The sequence below is a fragment of the Triturus cristatus genome, chromosome 5_1 (assembly GCF_964204655.1).
Source record: "Triturus cristatus chromosome 5_1, aTriCri1.1, whole genome shotgun sequence".
NCBI lineage: Eukaryota > Metazoa > Chordata > Amphibia > Caudata > Salamandridae > Triturus > Triturus cristatus.
The window spans coordinates 893,779,385-893,796,032 of NC_140587.1; the positions used below are offsets into that span (position 1 = coordinate 893,779,385).

General features: G+C 50.4%; 2 protein-coding genes across 6 annotated transcripts in view; one reads left to right on the forward strand and one right to left on the reverse strand.

Annotated features, from left to right (window-relative positions):
- The window catches only part of FBXO15 (F-box protein 15), a 397,776-nt gene that overhangs the window by 347,757 nt on the left and 33,371 nt on the right, over positions 1 to 16,648 (reverse strand). For 4 of the 5 annotated variants that reach the window (XM_085605916.1, XM_085605920.1, XM_085605917.1 and 1 more), the window contains exon 2: positions 7,824 to 7,994. In XM_085605916.1, coding sequence (XP_085462042.1) covers positions 7,824 to 7,944 — 121 coding nt within the window. In that variant the 5' untranslated portion in view covers positions 7,945 to 7,994. Of the gene's footprint in view, positions 1 to 7,823; positions 7,995 to 16,648 lie in introns of those variants that run through there. The other variant, XM_085605919.1, reaches the window with a different exon arrangement.
- The window catches only part of TIMM21 (translocase of inner mitochondrial membrane 21), a 98,753-nt gene that overhangs the window by 78,114 nt on the left and 3,991 nt on the right, over positions 1 to 16,648 (forward strand). The gene's annotated exons all lie outside the window — the stretch shown is intronic.

The following is a 16,648-nucleotide window of genomic DNA, read 5'->3' on the forward strand; positions in this document are numbered from 1 at the left end:
GATGTCAGGCATTCCACACTTTTGAAATAAATATAGAATGTTAACAATCTAGTTGTTCATTGGGATACTGTTGAGAGGCAGAGGCCAGGGGCACGGACTCTGAAAATTGAAGGCAGGTAGGAGAGTGCAGAGGCAACAATTTGACCACACTAGGCAGGCAGGAAGGGCAGTGGCAGCACAACAGACTATGGAGGTCAGTGGAAAGGGGGGCAGGGGCAACAAACCAACAATACAGGACTTGCAAGAGAGGCTGTGGCAATATAATAGACCATTGTGGGCAGAAGGAAGAGGCAGTGGTCATACAACCATACATGCCAACAGACCCGTTTCAGCCAGGAAACGTCCAATGTTTTTAAGCTCAAATGGGCTTTACTTGATCTGTTTCCTGTCTACAATCTTCTCTTTTTCAATGTAACTCAAAGGGGAAAATCAATACCCCAGTTTTATTTCAAAATCTCCCTCTTACCAAGTTCAAAATGTTCGCAAGTATGGTACATTGGATCATGGTAGGCAGGAGGAATTGGGGTAGGGACATGGACTCGGATAACGAGGACAGGAGGGACATTGAGAGGTGCACCAAACTGACCCTACAGGGCAGGCATCGGGGTTTGCAGCAGCACAATACACCACACGGGGCATGCGGGACGGGAGTGCAGCACAACAATCCATAGAAAGCAATAGGGAGGGGACATGACCATGCACATGGACAACAGATAACAGAGGGGAAAGAGGCAATGGTAGCTAGCTGACCATAATGGACAGACAGGAGAGAAAGCTGCAGCATAACAGACCATAAAGGGCAGGAGGGACGGATCAGGGGCATTACAATGGAACCGACAAGCCAGGAGGGAGGGAATAGGGGTCTGCACATGGAAACAGAGGGCTGGGGGCAAGGGGGCAGGGCAGGAGCAGCAAGATGACCATGGAGGTCAGGCAGGATGGGCACTAGAAACAAGACACACCATGGAGAGCAACAGTGAGACTATGATGGCATACACACAGACCATGGAGGGAAGGTGGGAGGGGGTCAGGAGCAGCTAGCTGACCACACAGGGAAGGTGGGAGGGGCCATGGCAGCACAGAAGACCATGCATGGCAAGCGGGAGGGTTAGTGGCAGCACAATGGCTATGATGGGCAAGAAGGAGGGTGCAGGGGCATGCACAAAGAACCATGGAGGATAGAAGGGAGGGTCAGGACCTGGGCACAGACAAGAGAGTTCAGGGGGAGGGGCCTCACAACAAACCGCGTGGGGCAGGCAGGAGGAGCAGTTGCAGCACAACAGACCAGGGAGGGCAGAAGGGTGTGGCAGTAAAATGGACCATGGAGGACAGGAGGAAGGGGATAGGGGCATGGCATGTGGACAGGCAGGGTGGAGGTGGCAGGGACAGGTTACAGTTATCTGACAATGCTAGGCAGGTGGTAGGGGAGTGGCAGCTCAACAGAACACTCAGAGTAGATATGAGTGGCAGGTCCATGGAACATGGTGGTCAAAAAGGACGGAGCAGGGGCATGCACAAAGACATCGGAGGGCAGGGGGAAGGAGAATAGGGGCAGCAAGCAAAGCACAGAGGCTAAGCAGGAGGTCAATGATGGGCCATAGAATTGGGCAATGGAGGGCAGGATGAGTGGACTGGTACATCATGCTAAATGCAGGGCAGTGGCAGCACATCAGACCATGCATGGCAGGAGGGAGGAGGCTAGTCCATGGATTCAGACCACAGAGGATAGGGAGGAGGTGGATGGGGCAGCAAGCTAACTGTTCATAGAAGGTGGGTATTAGGAACTTTATTGTTTTTAAAATGTGTGTCTGTGCGAACTACTTAAAATATGAACAAGTATGCAGCATAATCTCACTTTTATTCAGGAAGAAGAGGACGTTTGGGACTGTGACTCCGGGCTCACTTGGCAGAAACATCCCCTGACCCTCCACCCCCCATCGCAAAATGTAATGCCCGTGAAAAGGGTAGGTGGACGCAGTGTTATATAGAACATAGTCCTGAGAGCACGATTGAAAATGAAAACTAGATATAGTATATGGTATAAACTATGCACCAAAAAGTGTGATATAAGATGAACCGGGGCGTGAAATATAATGTGCAATACATTGTGCGCAATGACAGATTCATTGGAGAGCGCGAGATAGCACAGGCACTAGCGCTTGCTATGTGATATGCGCCTTGGAGTGTAATATGCACAGGGCAGTGTTGTGTAACCTAAGTAGTCTCTAAAGTTGTAATATAAAATATGTGCTGGGGAGTGTAACATTGCATATGCACTGTGACAAAGATATGGGTCCCAGATTGTAATATGTATGGCATAGCGCTGTGCTTTATAACATAGGCATCGAGGAAGGCATGTTAGATGGGTCAATATAACCCGTGCGAAGGCAAGTGTGGCATGACATGTTCACGGGGTGGTGTTACAGTGCACATGGGCTAGAGAGTGTCATAGCATACGCACTAGCTGGTGGAATACAACACAGAGGTGTGTGGCACTCGGCGGGCACTGGTGGGTGTAACACAGCATTGGGCTCAGCCAGGAGCACGCTGTGACTCTCAAGTGAGGTTTGTCTCCTTTCCAGAGAGTAAAATAAAAAGTATTACACATCCGGCGGTGGATGTGTGTTTTATTAACCGTGACAGGGTTTCTTGCATAGTTTGGTCGAATTTTTGTCGAATCCCCTTTGAATGGCTTGGTGTGCATGTGTATTAAATGTGCCCGTCAATAGCTCCCCATGTTTGCATAAATAAACGACAAGGGTGTCTACCTGGAGAGTACCCACCAGCGGGGGCGCCTGGATTAGGCACGGTAGGGTGTCAGACATGTCAGAGCTTCACTAGCGGTGTGAATACATTCTACGTGGATTCATTGTATGCATAGTCGCCTTTTAATGAATATCACGCAAATCGTCATGGTATTAGGTACATACGGTTTGTCCAGCATGTCCTAGGTGTTTCTATAAATATATATATATTTTTTTCAAATAAAAAACAAAGGCCGGCCCCGGGGGATGGGGTCCCCGGGGCCATAAGTGGCCTGAGGAGGGGGGCAACACAGCCCCCCTCCTAAATAATAAAAAAATAAAAAAAAGGCCATGACCTGGGGGTTGGGGTCCCCGGGGCCGATTAAGGCCTTGGGAGGGCCAAATTAATTTTTCTTCAACAAAAAAAACTTAGGGTGCAGGCCCTGGGGGATGGGGTCCCCAGGGCTAATAAATTAGAAAAAGAAAGGGGGCCACACAGCCCTCCTTCTTAAAAAATAAATAAATAAAAGACCGGCATTGCGCCGGAGGCCACGCCCCCTCCTTGCAGCACTCTGCAAACGCGCCCCCTGGCCAGTTGTAAGTTGAGGAATTAATTCCCCTTCAATACTGAGGGTCCCTGAGGGCCAACTAGCCCAACAGGTATCTCCAGTATGCGCCAGGGAGCTGCGTTGCAGACGGGTGTTCTGAGGCCACGGCCCTTTTTACACCTCCATGCAACGCAGCTCTGTGGCGCTTATTGGAGGTACCTAGTGGGCTAGTTTGACCCTAGGGACCCTTAGGATTCAAGGGGACTTAATCTCTCAACTCAGAACGCCCACAGGCCCTGTGGCGCGTTTTCAAGTTGGGGAAATAATTCCCGTTCAATCCTGAGGGACCCTGGGGTCCAACTAGCCCACCAGGTGCTTCCAGTAAGCACCACTGCTCTGCGTTGCAGAGAGGTGGTGCAGGCCGTGCCACTTTTTACACCTCTGCAACGCAGCTCTGTGGCGCTTACTGGAGGTACCTAGTGGTCTAGTTGGACCCTAGGGACCCTCAGGATTCAAGGGGACTTAATCTCCCAACTTAAAATGGCTACAGGGCGTGTTTACACAGTGGGGAAGGGAGGTGACGTGTTCAAACGCGCCCTGTGGTGCGTTTTAAGAGGTAGTTTTAATCCCCTGCCCTATTATATACTAGGGGCTTACAGAGGAGGTCATGCTAATCACAGGGGGACCCCAACACATAGTGTGCCCTAGTGTATGTAGGTGTTTTCACTGTATTCTGAGTGTCTTTTAACATAGCACTGGCTCTAGGACTGGTTAGTCAGACTCAGTTACCACCAGTATCCGTCTGAAAAAGTTGAGGGTACAGGATGATTTTGCAACAAGGCTTGTTTCTGCTCTTCTGTTTGTTCTTTCTGCACGTTATACTTCTTCCTGCACTTTTCTTCGTCTTTGAGGACTTCTGTTTCTTCTTTCTGCATTTCTTTTTGCATTTCTTTTTTTTCTTTCTGTGCGTTTTTCCTTCTGTGCGTTTTTCCTTCTTTCTTCACATGTCCTATCTCTGTAGGCATAGCTAGAAATTAGCATTTAAAAAACCTTTGAAATTCACTGAAAAAACCATAGGTTTCAGGGGCGTTATAGTTAGCTGGACTTTTCACTCGTACAACACCATAGAAATTCCACCGTTATAGTTAGTTCAGCTAACTATAACTCGCGCGCCCGCAATGCACTGCTGATGACGTCACATATTACATCACTCATGACCTGGTCAGTGACATCACTCATGACATCACTGATGACATCACTGATGACATCATCCTTGTGATAGAGTGGCAGACCTCCTCTCCCCCTAATATAACCTTTGATACACACATTCAAAAATAGAAATTAAAATTTTCAAAACAATGGACATGCCAATACCAGTTACAACAACCTATTCAGTAATTGTAAGATCCACATCCACTTATTCACCCAACAGTCCTATACAGTCACTCATACATGTACTCACTCATCATATGTACTCATACACCTATACATCCTGTAACACAACGCCACTCATCCATAAAGTTACTCACACACATAGTCACTCATGCTAATAAAGAATCAAACATCCGTTTACCTGCATATACAGTTATACGCACACCACCACACTTACTTCTACAGAAACTTACACATACTTAGTCTTTTTAACAATCACTTATAGAAACACATACTTATTCATACAGGAACTCTTTCAATCTCTCACTCTCACATATACTCACTTATATACACCAATAGTCACATATACTAGTTTAAAACATATGTAGTTACTCATAGACACACTATTGAGACAGTCATTCACTCACTAGCTCACCCACCCATACAGTCCTGCACACATGCTGTCTTCAACACATACAAACAGTGAGTCACTCATTCATGCACCTATGCACTACGTAATACCCCCCACCGAACCATACAGACATCAGACACTTATACTGATACTCTTAAAACCAACTAATAACCTATATAGACCCTCATGTAGCTACTCACCAACCCATGCAGCCACTTATACACAAAGTGAGAGACTGATACAGATATTTACATATTTAAACATCACTCACTAAGCCATGTATTCACTAAGATACACTTAATCAGTCAGTTATACAATCAATTTTTCAAATACAAATCATCCATTTAGACACTTATATACCCATTTATTCTTCCATCGACCTTGAGATATACATATATAAAACATATGTAATTTTCAGAAAAACACACATTCACTGGATGATGTCATTTGAGATGTCATCAATGATGTCATTTGAGATGTCATGAGTGATGTCACTGACCATGTCATGAGTGATGTAATATGTGACGTCATCAGCAGTGCATTGCGGGCACGCGAGTTATAGTTAGCTGAACTAACTATAACGGGGGAATTTCAATGGTTTTGTACAAGTGAAAAGTCCAGCTAACTATAACACCCCTGAAACCTATGTTTTTTTCAGTGAATATATATATATACATATACATACATGCATACATACATAGCGAGTGTACTCTCCACCCGATCTCTTAGGTTAGCCTGAGACCCCATAGCTGGAGTAGGATTGACAATCCCTCTCTGCAGGATCAGGATGCCCCAATTCAGGAAGGACCTCAAGATCTGGCTCTTCGGCTGAACCACAGTGCCTTGCAACAGATCTGCAGTCCCCCCACCCCCCTTCCCCCCAGCACCTTGAGACCCTTACGGCTGAGTGGTCGCGCTTTACAAGCCGATTGATTGAAGATCAGCGTTAGCAGAGCTGCATGTTGAACATAGCCTTCGTTTCAGGACTGTAGTGGTTGGAGTGGCCCTCTGACCTGTAAAGGAACAGTTCACTGTCTATATAATAAAAATACTGTGTTAGAAGTACAGCTCTGAGGCAATGATGTGTCTAGATGTTAGAAGTTGTCTCTGAGTGGCAACACAAACACTAGAATATCTTGTTCTGTTCTTAGACTTGAAAGAAGTGTACAGCTTGTGTCACAGGCAAGTCAGTCTAAAAACAAGCAGGATGTACAGCATCTTCTCAGAAATTAAACCTGTAAAAATAATATAGCTAAGGCGAAGCATGCTAAAGCGTGTAAAATTTAAAACCAAAATAGAGAACCAAAGTGGGTCCAAGAAGGCCTTACTACAAATCAATTGGGTTCTGAACTTCAGATGGGGCTCGGGCATGCACAGGTCACCATGACGTCCTCTCCACTTTATGGTGGCAGAATCAGGCCATGTTCTTTGTTCTTCACAGTGGCCTCCTCTGGTATGCAGGTTCACCAACCTTACTCCACACATAGGCGACTGCCCTATCAGCACAGCAGTAACTTACTCTTCATGGTGGCACCCTCTGGCATACGGGGTCGCTGACTTCATTCCGCACACGGGCTATGGTCTGATCAGCAGTTATGCAATCTTTACTGCAGCCCTCTCTGGCCTATGGGGTCACAGATTTCAGTCTGCACACGACTATGGCCCAATCAAAATAGCAGTCATGCAGTCTTCACAGCAGCCCCCTCTGGCATACAGGGTTGCGATTTCAATACTCACAAGTTCTATGGCATATTTGGTGCAACCACAGCCAACTTCGTGGCTGCCCCTCTGCCATACAGGATCGCCAGCCTGCACACGAGTGACAACCCGATCAGGGCACCAAGCATCTCCTCGCACCTCGCCACTGGGACCAATCGCCTGGATTCCTCACTCCTTCTAAGCGCTCTCCTCTTTCTTACAGGGCACACTATTCTTGGCAAGCGAGCAGGCACTTATGCTCCAAGGACAGGTCAGATTCCCTTTGAAGTGCCCACTTCTCTGTCCTGCCCTTCCTATAGAAAGCAGATTGTCTCAGAAGAAGCCACTCCCCAAATTTGATAGCCCCACAGAACAGGCCATGGGAGTGACTAGACGTTCACACCTTAATAGGCATCAAAAGGTTACCCTAGGGCTCTCAGCCCTACTCTTTATCATTCTCTTATCAGCCCCATTTCCTTACTGAGCTGCGCCCAATCCCCTTTCCAGTGACATCTCCCTATATCAAAGAACACCCTTTGAAGAGCACCCTTTGAAGTGTACTGAAGAGCCTGGCACCTAGCTCCCAGTAATACAGCAATCCAAAAACCTGTCTGGGGGTATTCCGCTACCTCCCCAGGCTCATCCAGTCAGCCTTGGGTCACTTAAAATGGAACTCCGATTCTTCCTTGTATTGAACTATTCACAAGCGCACACATACACAGCACACGCATGCAACCACATGTGTGCTGCACACACTACATAGTAACTTGATGTAGGCCAAGAGTGAGTTAAGCACACAGCAGCCACACTTTACATGAGTGAGCCTGTCTGTCTCACTCTAGTGACACAGGTAACTGATCACTACACAGTATGCAGATACCACTCCGCTTATGCTGCTTAACTCCTGGCAAAAGCAGTAGCCTTTCAGAACTATAAGCTTTGTGCTTTGGGTGCCCCTCCTGCTCCAACAAGACTGCGATCCGTGAGGCAGGCCTATGTCCTGGCGCAAACATATTATCTATGTTCATCCATGACCATAAAAATCAGCACCTGGCATCATTGCAGCTGGCGAAATCGAGGCAGGGGTGCACGTTTGTCCCATGTGAGGATTTTTTTCCGTCCCAACAATGACAATGTGAAGAATACCCAAGGCATGCTGTCTTGCTCTCATGGTCTTTCAGTCCTGGCAGGCCGACGTAGCACTGCATGCTTCCAAGGTTGCTGTAAAAAGAAAAAAATAGTTCCATGAAGTTGAGTAATAGCAATAATGGTTATTTAACACAGGGCAGGCTGGTTAAAGAGTTATTTGTTTTAACTTGAAGCCTTCGATTAAAGTATCAGTTATCCAGTTTGTACATCCCTTTTACAGGTCAGACAGATGATTTAACAATTCTGAGATACTGACTTGAAAATCCATACCTTGTTCAGCACACCTTTATACTCAAAGCTTCTAAGCTGACAAGTCCTCTTAAACACCCGTCTCCTTATCCATCGCTTGCCCCAAACCTGAGTCGCCACAAATTAGACAAGCAACATCAGTCAGATTGCCAACCCAAAAATAAACGCAAATAAATGGGGGAAACACCCTGCTTTTAGGGCAGAGCAATGGAACTTGTATAAACCAACATTCTTTCCTCTTACTTACTTTGACCACCAAAATCAAACCTGCTACAAAAAAAGATCTCTCATTTCTGATGGATATTTCTAACTGCAGATACCTCAACATTAGAATATTCCCAGTTGCCAGACTGGATCTGGAATTCTTTAGAACAATTGCTCCTGTGTGCCACCAGGTGATGGTGTCTGACTCTGCGATAACGTTGGTGGAGTAGCTTATAGGGGCCATTCTGCTTGCGGACCTAAGTTCCTTCCTTTCCCCACCCTTTCTGTTCCAACTTTGTCTGTCTACAGACAATTTCAATTTTTCAGCAGTGTGCCCAGGGAACAAATTACATTTCCCCCCAAAATGACAGGATTCAGGTGGAGCCCTGTTAAAAGGTGATCATTGAGCAAGAAGCAAAGTTATACGTCGTAGAGAACAAAAAAAGGTTGCGTTTGAAGCAGTGCTCCCGCTCCTAATCGTGGGGTCACTCAATGCTCTAGATTGCAGGTACACACTTGTGCTAAATCTCTTTCTCGTTCAAAGTCATCAGATACGTTAAAGTCCAAAGTGCATCTCATGCGCAAGAAGGCCAAGTGGGATTCACCCATTGCTTGCTACTTGATATCAGGTGGGAAGCCAAACAGGCACTGTTAAAGGCCACTATCCCATGGTGTCCTCTACTCTGAGCACATTGTGAGGATGCTAGTCCTGGAAAGCCCTGAATTTCCCAGGCTATCATCGACACTGCAGCACAAAGAGGTATTCAAAGTTCTAGGACCCTGCCAGTTCTCTCTGGTGCTTCTTCGTGCCCCATGTAGCTGCAGGGGCCACCAGTCGTACTTCTGCCAATGTCAATTGACCCCACCACACCTCTTCCACCCCCCACCCCCCAATGACACCGGTCTTGACTTATACCCCTTCCTCAGGGTCACACTGGTCCTGTCTGCCGATCCCAGAGATGCCAAGTCTATAAGGGCTGTGAGATCACTAAGGAACAACCATCAAGACTACAATGTGATCCCCCACTTATTCCATGACATCAATGCTATCAGTGTTTGGACGCCTGTTTGGTTCAATTCAGACGCTGTGCAGAGGGTCCAAAATGTTCCTCAGAATGACAATGAGGCAGAAAAAATTACTCCACCTCCCCCCTTTCAAATGTAAGTGGGTTGAATACTAAAAATAGAGTTTGACTCCCCACCTAGTCCACACATTGAGGAAAGTGCTTCTTTTGTATTGGCAGTGTGAAGTGCAGAAGAAGTCCTTACAATTGTCCACTGTGGAGACAAAATCTAATCATTATTGACTGTAATCCTTCAGCCAGTAGCGATGACTTCAGAAACTCTCTCATCCTCAAATGAGGCTTATATGTGGCCAGGCGACTCAGATCAGCTCCTGGTGATCAAATATTTCTCACCTGGCACCAGACACTATTAAGCCTTGTGGTGCAAGCATCTACAAGTAAATGTAACTCAAATGCTTCAGCTTCTGCACCTGCAGATAGGGAATCCAAGCGTATTGACTCATTCAGAAATAAGTTATTCTATTCAGCTAGCTTAGCCTTATGACCTTCGAATGTGGTCTGTCTCTTGGCCCTCTATACACTTGCTGTGGGACATTACCATCAAAATGTTGCCGGTCGTTACAGAGGAAGTTAAGGCAACCTTGGCCTAGACCATTCAAGATGGGCAGAATAAGCCAGAATATGTTTTACATGCTGACCTCAACACAACAGATGTTTTGGTCATGCCATGTGTGTCTTGGTAGTGCTCAGGCAGCACACCTGAATGCGTGCAACTAGATTTTCAGGGGATGTACAAGTGTCCCTTATGTACATGCCGTTTGACAGGTCTAGACGTTTCGGGGAGGAGGCATACTCTGAGCAGGAGAGATTTAGTGACAGCCATGTTATGTTCCACTCCCTTAGGTTGATTTTGCTGGACTGCCAATTTCACCAGTAGTACAGGAAATGCAGGGCTCTGCGCAGAGCCTAACCTATCAACGGCATCGTTCAAAAGCAGAACAGCAACTGACTCAGAAATGTTATGGTACCAGGGGTGTGTTGGTGACCACACAGCAACAAAGGCATCAATCCTCTACCTCCTCCTTCGTGTGTGTTCTGATTTTTTTTGTTTTCCCCTGCAGTTGGTAGGGAGCAGGATTTCATTGTTTTCTGCCCGACTTGAAGTCTTTCACTTCTGATCAATGGGTTATACAGATCCTTCAAAGGAGCTACTCTATACCTTTTATTTCATTCCAGCCATGCATCCCATCCCACCTTTCTCAGCTCAGGTTTCGACAAACCATGGTTCCTTATGCAGTAGTTAGATTTACTTTTGGCCAAGAGAGCAATCAAGGGAGTGCTTGACTCTGAAAAAGGTGATTGATGTTACTCCCACTGCTTCCTCATGCCGAAGAAGGATGGAGGGCTCAGACCCATTTTGGGGCCTTTGGCTGTTGAATGCCTTATTGCAGGACAAATCCAAAATGCTCAAAGTCTTTCTGCTTTGTAATCGAAGGATTGAATGGTGTTTTTGAAATTGCAAGATGTGTATTTTCCTGTATCTGTTCAAGCTGCATTGAGTTTGGGAGATCAAGGATATGATCCTGATGTTTCGAGATCAATCTAGGGTGTTAGAGAGGATGGTTTTGAGTCTTCTTGGGTTCTTAGCCTCGTGCATTCTATTTGAACCTGTCTTAATGATTAAACCGCAAGCTGCAGTAGTGTACGCACACTGTAGAGTTGTCTAGACTGGGATTGGAAAGACTGGGTCATGCTATGCATGCTCACGTGAACTGTTCCGCTCTAGGCTAGGATTGCATCTTGCGAGAGGACGCAGTAGCAACAAAAGATGTGGGGAGTTTTTCAGAGTCTTGATGGGCAGCCACTATTTCTAGTAAGTTGAATATTCTTATTTCTTTTTTTTTTTTTTTTTTTTTTTTGAAACCGTTTATTGCAGTTCGTAAAAGTTACAAGTATGGGCCTACAACCATCCGGCCGGCCGCTAGAATGACAAAAAACATATTGCACACATACAGTAAAAGTCTCTAGGCAGTGTAGAGCAGTGAAAACAGGAGTAATCAATGGTGCAGGCCACACAGCTCCAAGCCCACAGTACGGTTCCCTTTTCTTGAAACAAAACAACACCAAAAAACCACACCCGCAAGGCAACCCGCGATCCAAAATAACAGCACGTGCTCCATAAGTGGGGGATCCAAACCAGCAGCAGAACTCTGGAGAGGGGAATGGGAATAGATCAGGGACTGGGGGACCGCGCGCCCGCGGCTGAGGGAGGGGGGCCGTCTAGGGAGACGGAGCAGGCGAGGCAGCCGGTAGCAGTGGTGGCTCACAAATACCCCCGCGGTAGGCGTTCCAGGGGCCCCAGATTTTCACCCACGCCCCAGGCTTACCTCTCGCCACATACACCACCTTTTCACGAAACATACACCAATCCATATGCTCTTTCCAGTCCGACACCGCCGGGGGCCTCTGGGATCCCCACAATTGAGCAATGTCGCGCTTGGCTATCATGTATCCCAGAGTCACCCACCGCGTCTGCGGGACCGAATAGTCATTCGGTTCCCATACATTCAGCAAGCATCTCCTCGCTTCAGGCAGCAGCGCAACTCGCGTCACCACGCGCAGGACCTCATGCACACCACGCCAGAATCGCTCCACCTTCGGGCACTCCCACAGTATATGCATGAAAGTCGCCAACGCACCACAGCCACGCTTACACATTCCGTCACCAGCAAAGCCCATACGCAGAAGCCTTGGCCCCGTCACGTAAACCCGGTGAAGGATCTTGAGCTGGACGAAACGAAGGCGAGCCGGGATGGCCACCTCTTTCGGAGAGGCCACCGCGGAAATCCAATCCTCATCGTCCAGCTCCAGCCCGTCGGCAACCCAAGCCTCGCGGAGACTAGTCAGCAGGCACGATCTATCGTTGATCAGTTTTTTGTATATGAGGGAGATCGTGCTGTCCGGGACATGGCCATCTAGGACTCTGTCCTCCAGGGGGGAAGACTCCGGAATGGATGCGACATCCGGGAAGACGGAGCCCAGCGCATGGCGAACCTGTAGGTACCGAAAGTACTCACTGCCCTGCAGCTGGAACTCCGCCTGCAGCGTCTCAAAAGTTTTGAATCCCCCCCTCGTCCAGAGATCTCCCACCGTGCTGATTCCGATCGTGTCCCACTTCTCGAAGCCCTTCGACGTCCACAGGGAGCCCAACCTCTCAGACGCATACAGCGGTGACGCCCGGGTCAAACGGTCCTTCCACCCCATAGCTGCATTAGCCGCGTGCCAGACACGCACCATGACACGCGTCGGTCCCGTCAAACGGGAGTCGGGCGCGCCAGCGTAGAGCGCTCGATTGTAATCGCCACCGGGCAGGAGCATCTTATCCATCTCGAATGCCGGGTTCAAGGCGGGCCCGTAAAGGCCATGATTAATTGCAGCTAGTTGGGAGGCCCAGTAATACCGTTTAATGTCAGGGAGGGCGACCCCCCCATCGTACCACGGGAGCGTCAATTTAGCCAGAGCAATGCGCGGCCTCCCGTCCCAGAACAGGCGCCGCTGGAGGCCCTCCACCTCACGGAAATAGCGTGCCGGGACCAAGTCCATAGTATTCTGGAGGGCGTAGAGGAAGCGTGGCAGGGACATCATTTTAAACAAGGCCGCTCGGCCGAGCGGCGAGAGCGGCAGACGCCGCCAGCGCACCACGTCCTCCCTCAAACGCCGGAGGGGGGGTAACAAATTCCACTCGTAGCGGGCCTCCGGGTCGAGAGTGATATAGATACCCAGGTACCGAAAACCTTGGGAGGCAATCTGGATCGGACAGTCCCGTGGTAGGGCCGGAGCCTCCCCGGAAAGCACATACACACAGGATTTCGCCCAGTTGATGACCAGGCCTGAGTTGCGACCGAATGAACGCAAAACATCAACCAGGACGATCAGTGATTTACGCGGGGAGGCGAGATACAGAAGGATATCGTCAGCATAGAGGGACACACGGTCCTCATGCTCGGGGGTCCAGCGGAGACCACGGATAGAAGGGTGCCACCGCAGCCACTCCGCCAGGGGCTCCAGGGCCAGGGCAAACAGGAGAGGCGACAGGGGGCAGCCCTGTCGCGTACCCCTCCCCAGCGCGAATGGGGCCGAGACTCGCCCATTCACTACCACCTGCGCCAATGGGCCCGAATATAGCAATTTGACCCAGCTAATGAAACCCGGGCCAAACCCGAATTTTGCCAGCATCGCCCAGATGTATGGCCATTCAAGCGTATCAAACGCCATGGTGGCGTCCAAGGACGCCAAGATGGCCGGCTCCCGCACAAATGGGACACGCGCGAGCACCCCGTGCAAGCGCCGCAGATTGAGCGCCGTGTTGCGGTGTGGTATGAAGCCAGATTGGTCTTGGTGGACCAAATCGCCCACCACGCCAACCAACCTGTTGGCCAACACCTTGGCGAGGATTTTGGGCTCCGCGTTCAAAAGCGAAATCGGCCTATAGGATGTGACCCGTTCACGGGGCCTCCCCTCCTTGTGGATCACCACAATTGTGGCTAGACGCTGGTCCGGCGGGAGGGAACCCCGCGAGTGGGCCGCCAGGAACATCGCGCGCAGGTGGGGCGCCAACACATCCGGGCGTAGCTTGTAGAGCTCGATGGGAATACCATTGGGGCCCATGGCCTTGCCGGATGCAACCGAGCGAATAGCCAAGGCAATTTCGTCCGAGGTGGGAGGGGCGTCCAGCGAATCCCTGTCCTCCACCGTTAGGGAGGGCAGTGCGATGTCCCGAAGCAGGGCATGGGAGTCTGCCTCCGAGCAGGGGGAAACCGGGGAGTAGACTTCGCGGAAATAATCCGCGAAACAGGAGACAATGGCTTCCGGCTCCGTGACACACGCACCATCAACACTCTCAATCAAAGGCACCACACTGCTCGCTCTCTCCCTCTTATCCAACCACGCAATCAATTTGCCAGCCTTATCACCCACATCATACAATCGCCCCTGCTGCTCTCTACTGAGGCCCCTGGCCGCCTCCGTGACGAGGGCCCGATAGGCCGCCTGCTTTAGGTGTAGAACATGCAACTTGTCGTCTGTTACCCCGCTTCCCAGGTCACCCTCCAGGTCTGCAATCTCGGCCTCCACCCGGGTCACCTCCTCCCGCTCGCGCCGCCGGGCATGGGAGATAAAGGAGAGGGCCTCCCCTCTAAGGACTACCTTGAAAGCCTCCCACAGGGAGATGGCCGAAGAGACCGACCCCACATTCTCATCGAAATATCGCTGTAGGGATTTGATCAAATCAGCACGAATGGTGGGGTCACGCAAATACCATGCGTTGATGGGGGCCACCCTGCCATCCCCCCTCGGGAAGACATCGAGATGCAACAACAATGGGGAGTGGTCTGAGATACCCCGCGCTAGATGGCGCACCTCCCCCACCCTCCCTGCGTGGGCCGCCGGGACAAGGATGTAATCAAGCCGCGAGAGGCTACCATGGGCACCCGAGTGGAAGGTGTACTGTCGCAATGCAGGATGCTTTAATCGCCAGCAATCCACCAGGCCCAGCATGTCCAGAAGGCCGGGCAGCCACGCCTGTGCCCGGGGGAGGTCCCTAGGGGGATGGCGATCCATAGACCCAGAGGCTACCGCATTAAAATCCCCTCCAACCACCAGCAGGCCACTCGGAAGGTCCAGAAGGAGGCGCCCCAGGTCCGCAAATGTGGTGGCTTGTAACCCAGGCGGGACGTACACTGATATAAAGATAAACACTCTACCCTCCATTCTTCCCACCAGAACAGTGAAACGTCCCCTCTCATCATGGCGCACCTCATCAATCTCCAACGGGAGCGAGTTCTTGATCATAATACCCACCCCCCGCGAGCCCGAGGTGAAGCCAGAATGGGCCGCCAAACGATATCCCCGCCGGTTCATTGCATGAAAGGAGTTACCTATAAGGTGCGTCTCCTGCAGGAAGACAACATCTGGCGAAATACGTTTTAAGTACTGCAGGACCACACCACGCTTAATCCTATCCCCCAGGCCGTTAACATTCCATGACAACACAGCCAAATCCCTACCCCCCATCATACGTCGAAACAATCGGTCGTCCCCCATCGAGCATCCTAAAAACAACAACATAGTAGCGGGTTTGCCCTGCGGTGCTAACAAACAACACACCCCCCCCACCCCCCGGTCCCAACAAAACTCCCCCCTCCCTGCACCCCTGCATGAGCCCAGACAGCCCCCCCAAAGTGCAGTGTGCCTGTCGCCCCGTAGCTAAAATACTAACTAGTCCCCCAGAGGAGGAGGGAAGCCCCCAACAGACCCCGCCCGACCTCCATAGGAGGGGAAAATACGCAATCAATAAATGGTGAAGGAACAACGTCCAGAGCACGGCCTATGCAGTCACCCCTCAATTCTGCTCCGGCGGGCTCTCCTCGCCAGCCGCGTCCCCCCCGCCCCCCCGGCCCCGATCTCCAGGCAGAGTGTCCAGCCAGTCCCCAGCCGCCTCAGGCCGGTCGAAGAAGTGCGTGCGACCATCCACCTCCACCCTCAGCTTAGCTGGAAAGCGCATTGAGTACTTGAGGTTCAGGTCCCTTAGGCGACGTTTAACACCAAGAAAGCTCTGCCGCTGCTTCTGGACCGCCGGGGTAAAGTCTGGGTAGAAATGTACCTCCATGTTGTCAAGCTTGACCGGTCCCTGTTGTCTGGAGGTCTGGAGGATAGCATCTCTGTCCCGGAAATTAAAAATCCGGGCAATGAGAGGCCGCGGCGGGGCACCAGTCTTAGGTCTGCCCCCGGGGACCCGGTGAGCACGCTCCACCGCAAATAGCTTACTCAGCCCCCGGGGCTGGAGATGGTTCAGGATCAACTCTTCCACGAAGAGATCCGCCGCCTCCGCCTCTCGTCCCTCCGGCACCCCCACAATACGGACATTATTCCTCCGTGCCCGACCCTCGGAGTCCTCCAGTCGCCGGTCCATCAGGGCGCTCGCCTGGCCAAGCCGGCGCACCTCCTTCTGGAGGGCCACCACGTCTGTCGTGAGGCTCGTTGTGGTGTGGGCCAGGGAGTCGACTCGGTCGTTTGTTTTGGACAAGTCTGCCCTCACAAGGATCACATCCACCAGGACCGAGTCTATTTTTTGCGCCAAGGTGTCGAAACGCTGGTCCACCGAGGCCTTCATCTCTGCGATTGCGCTCATGACGTCCCGGAGGGTCAGATCCACCGGATGAGCGGATGCCTCCGTCGGGCCCACCGGGG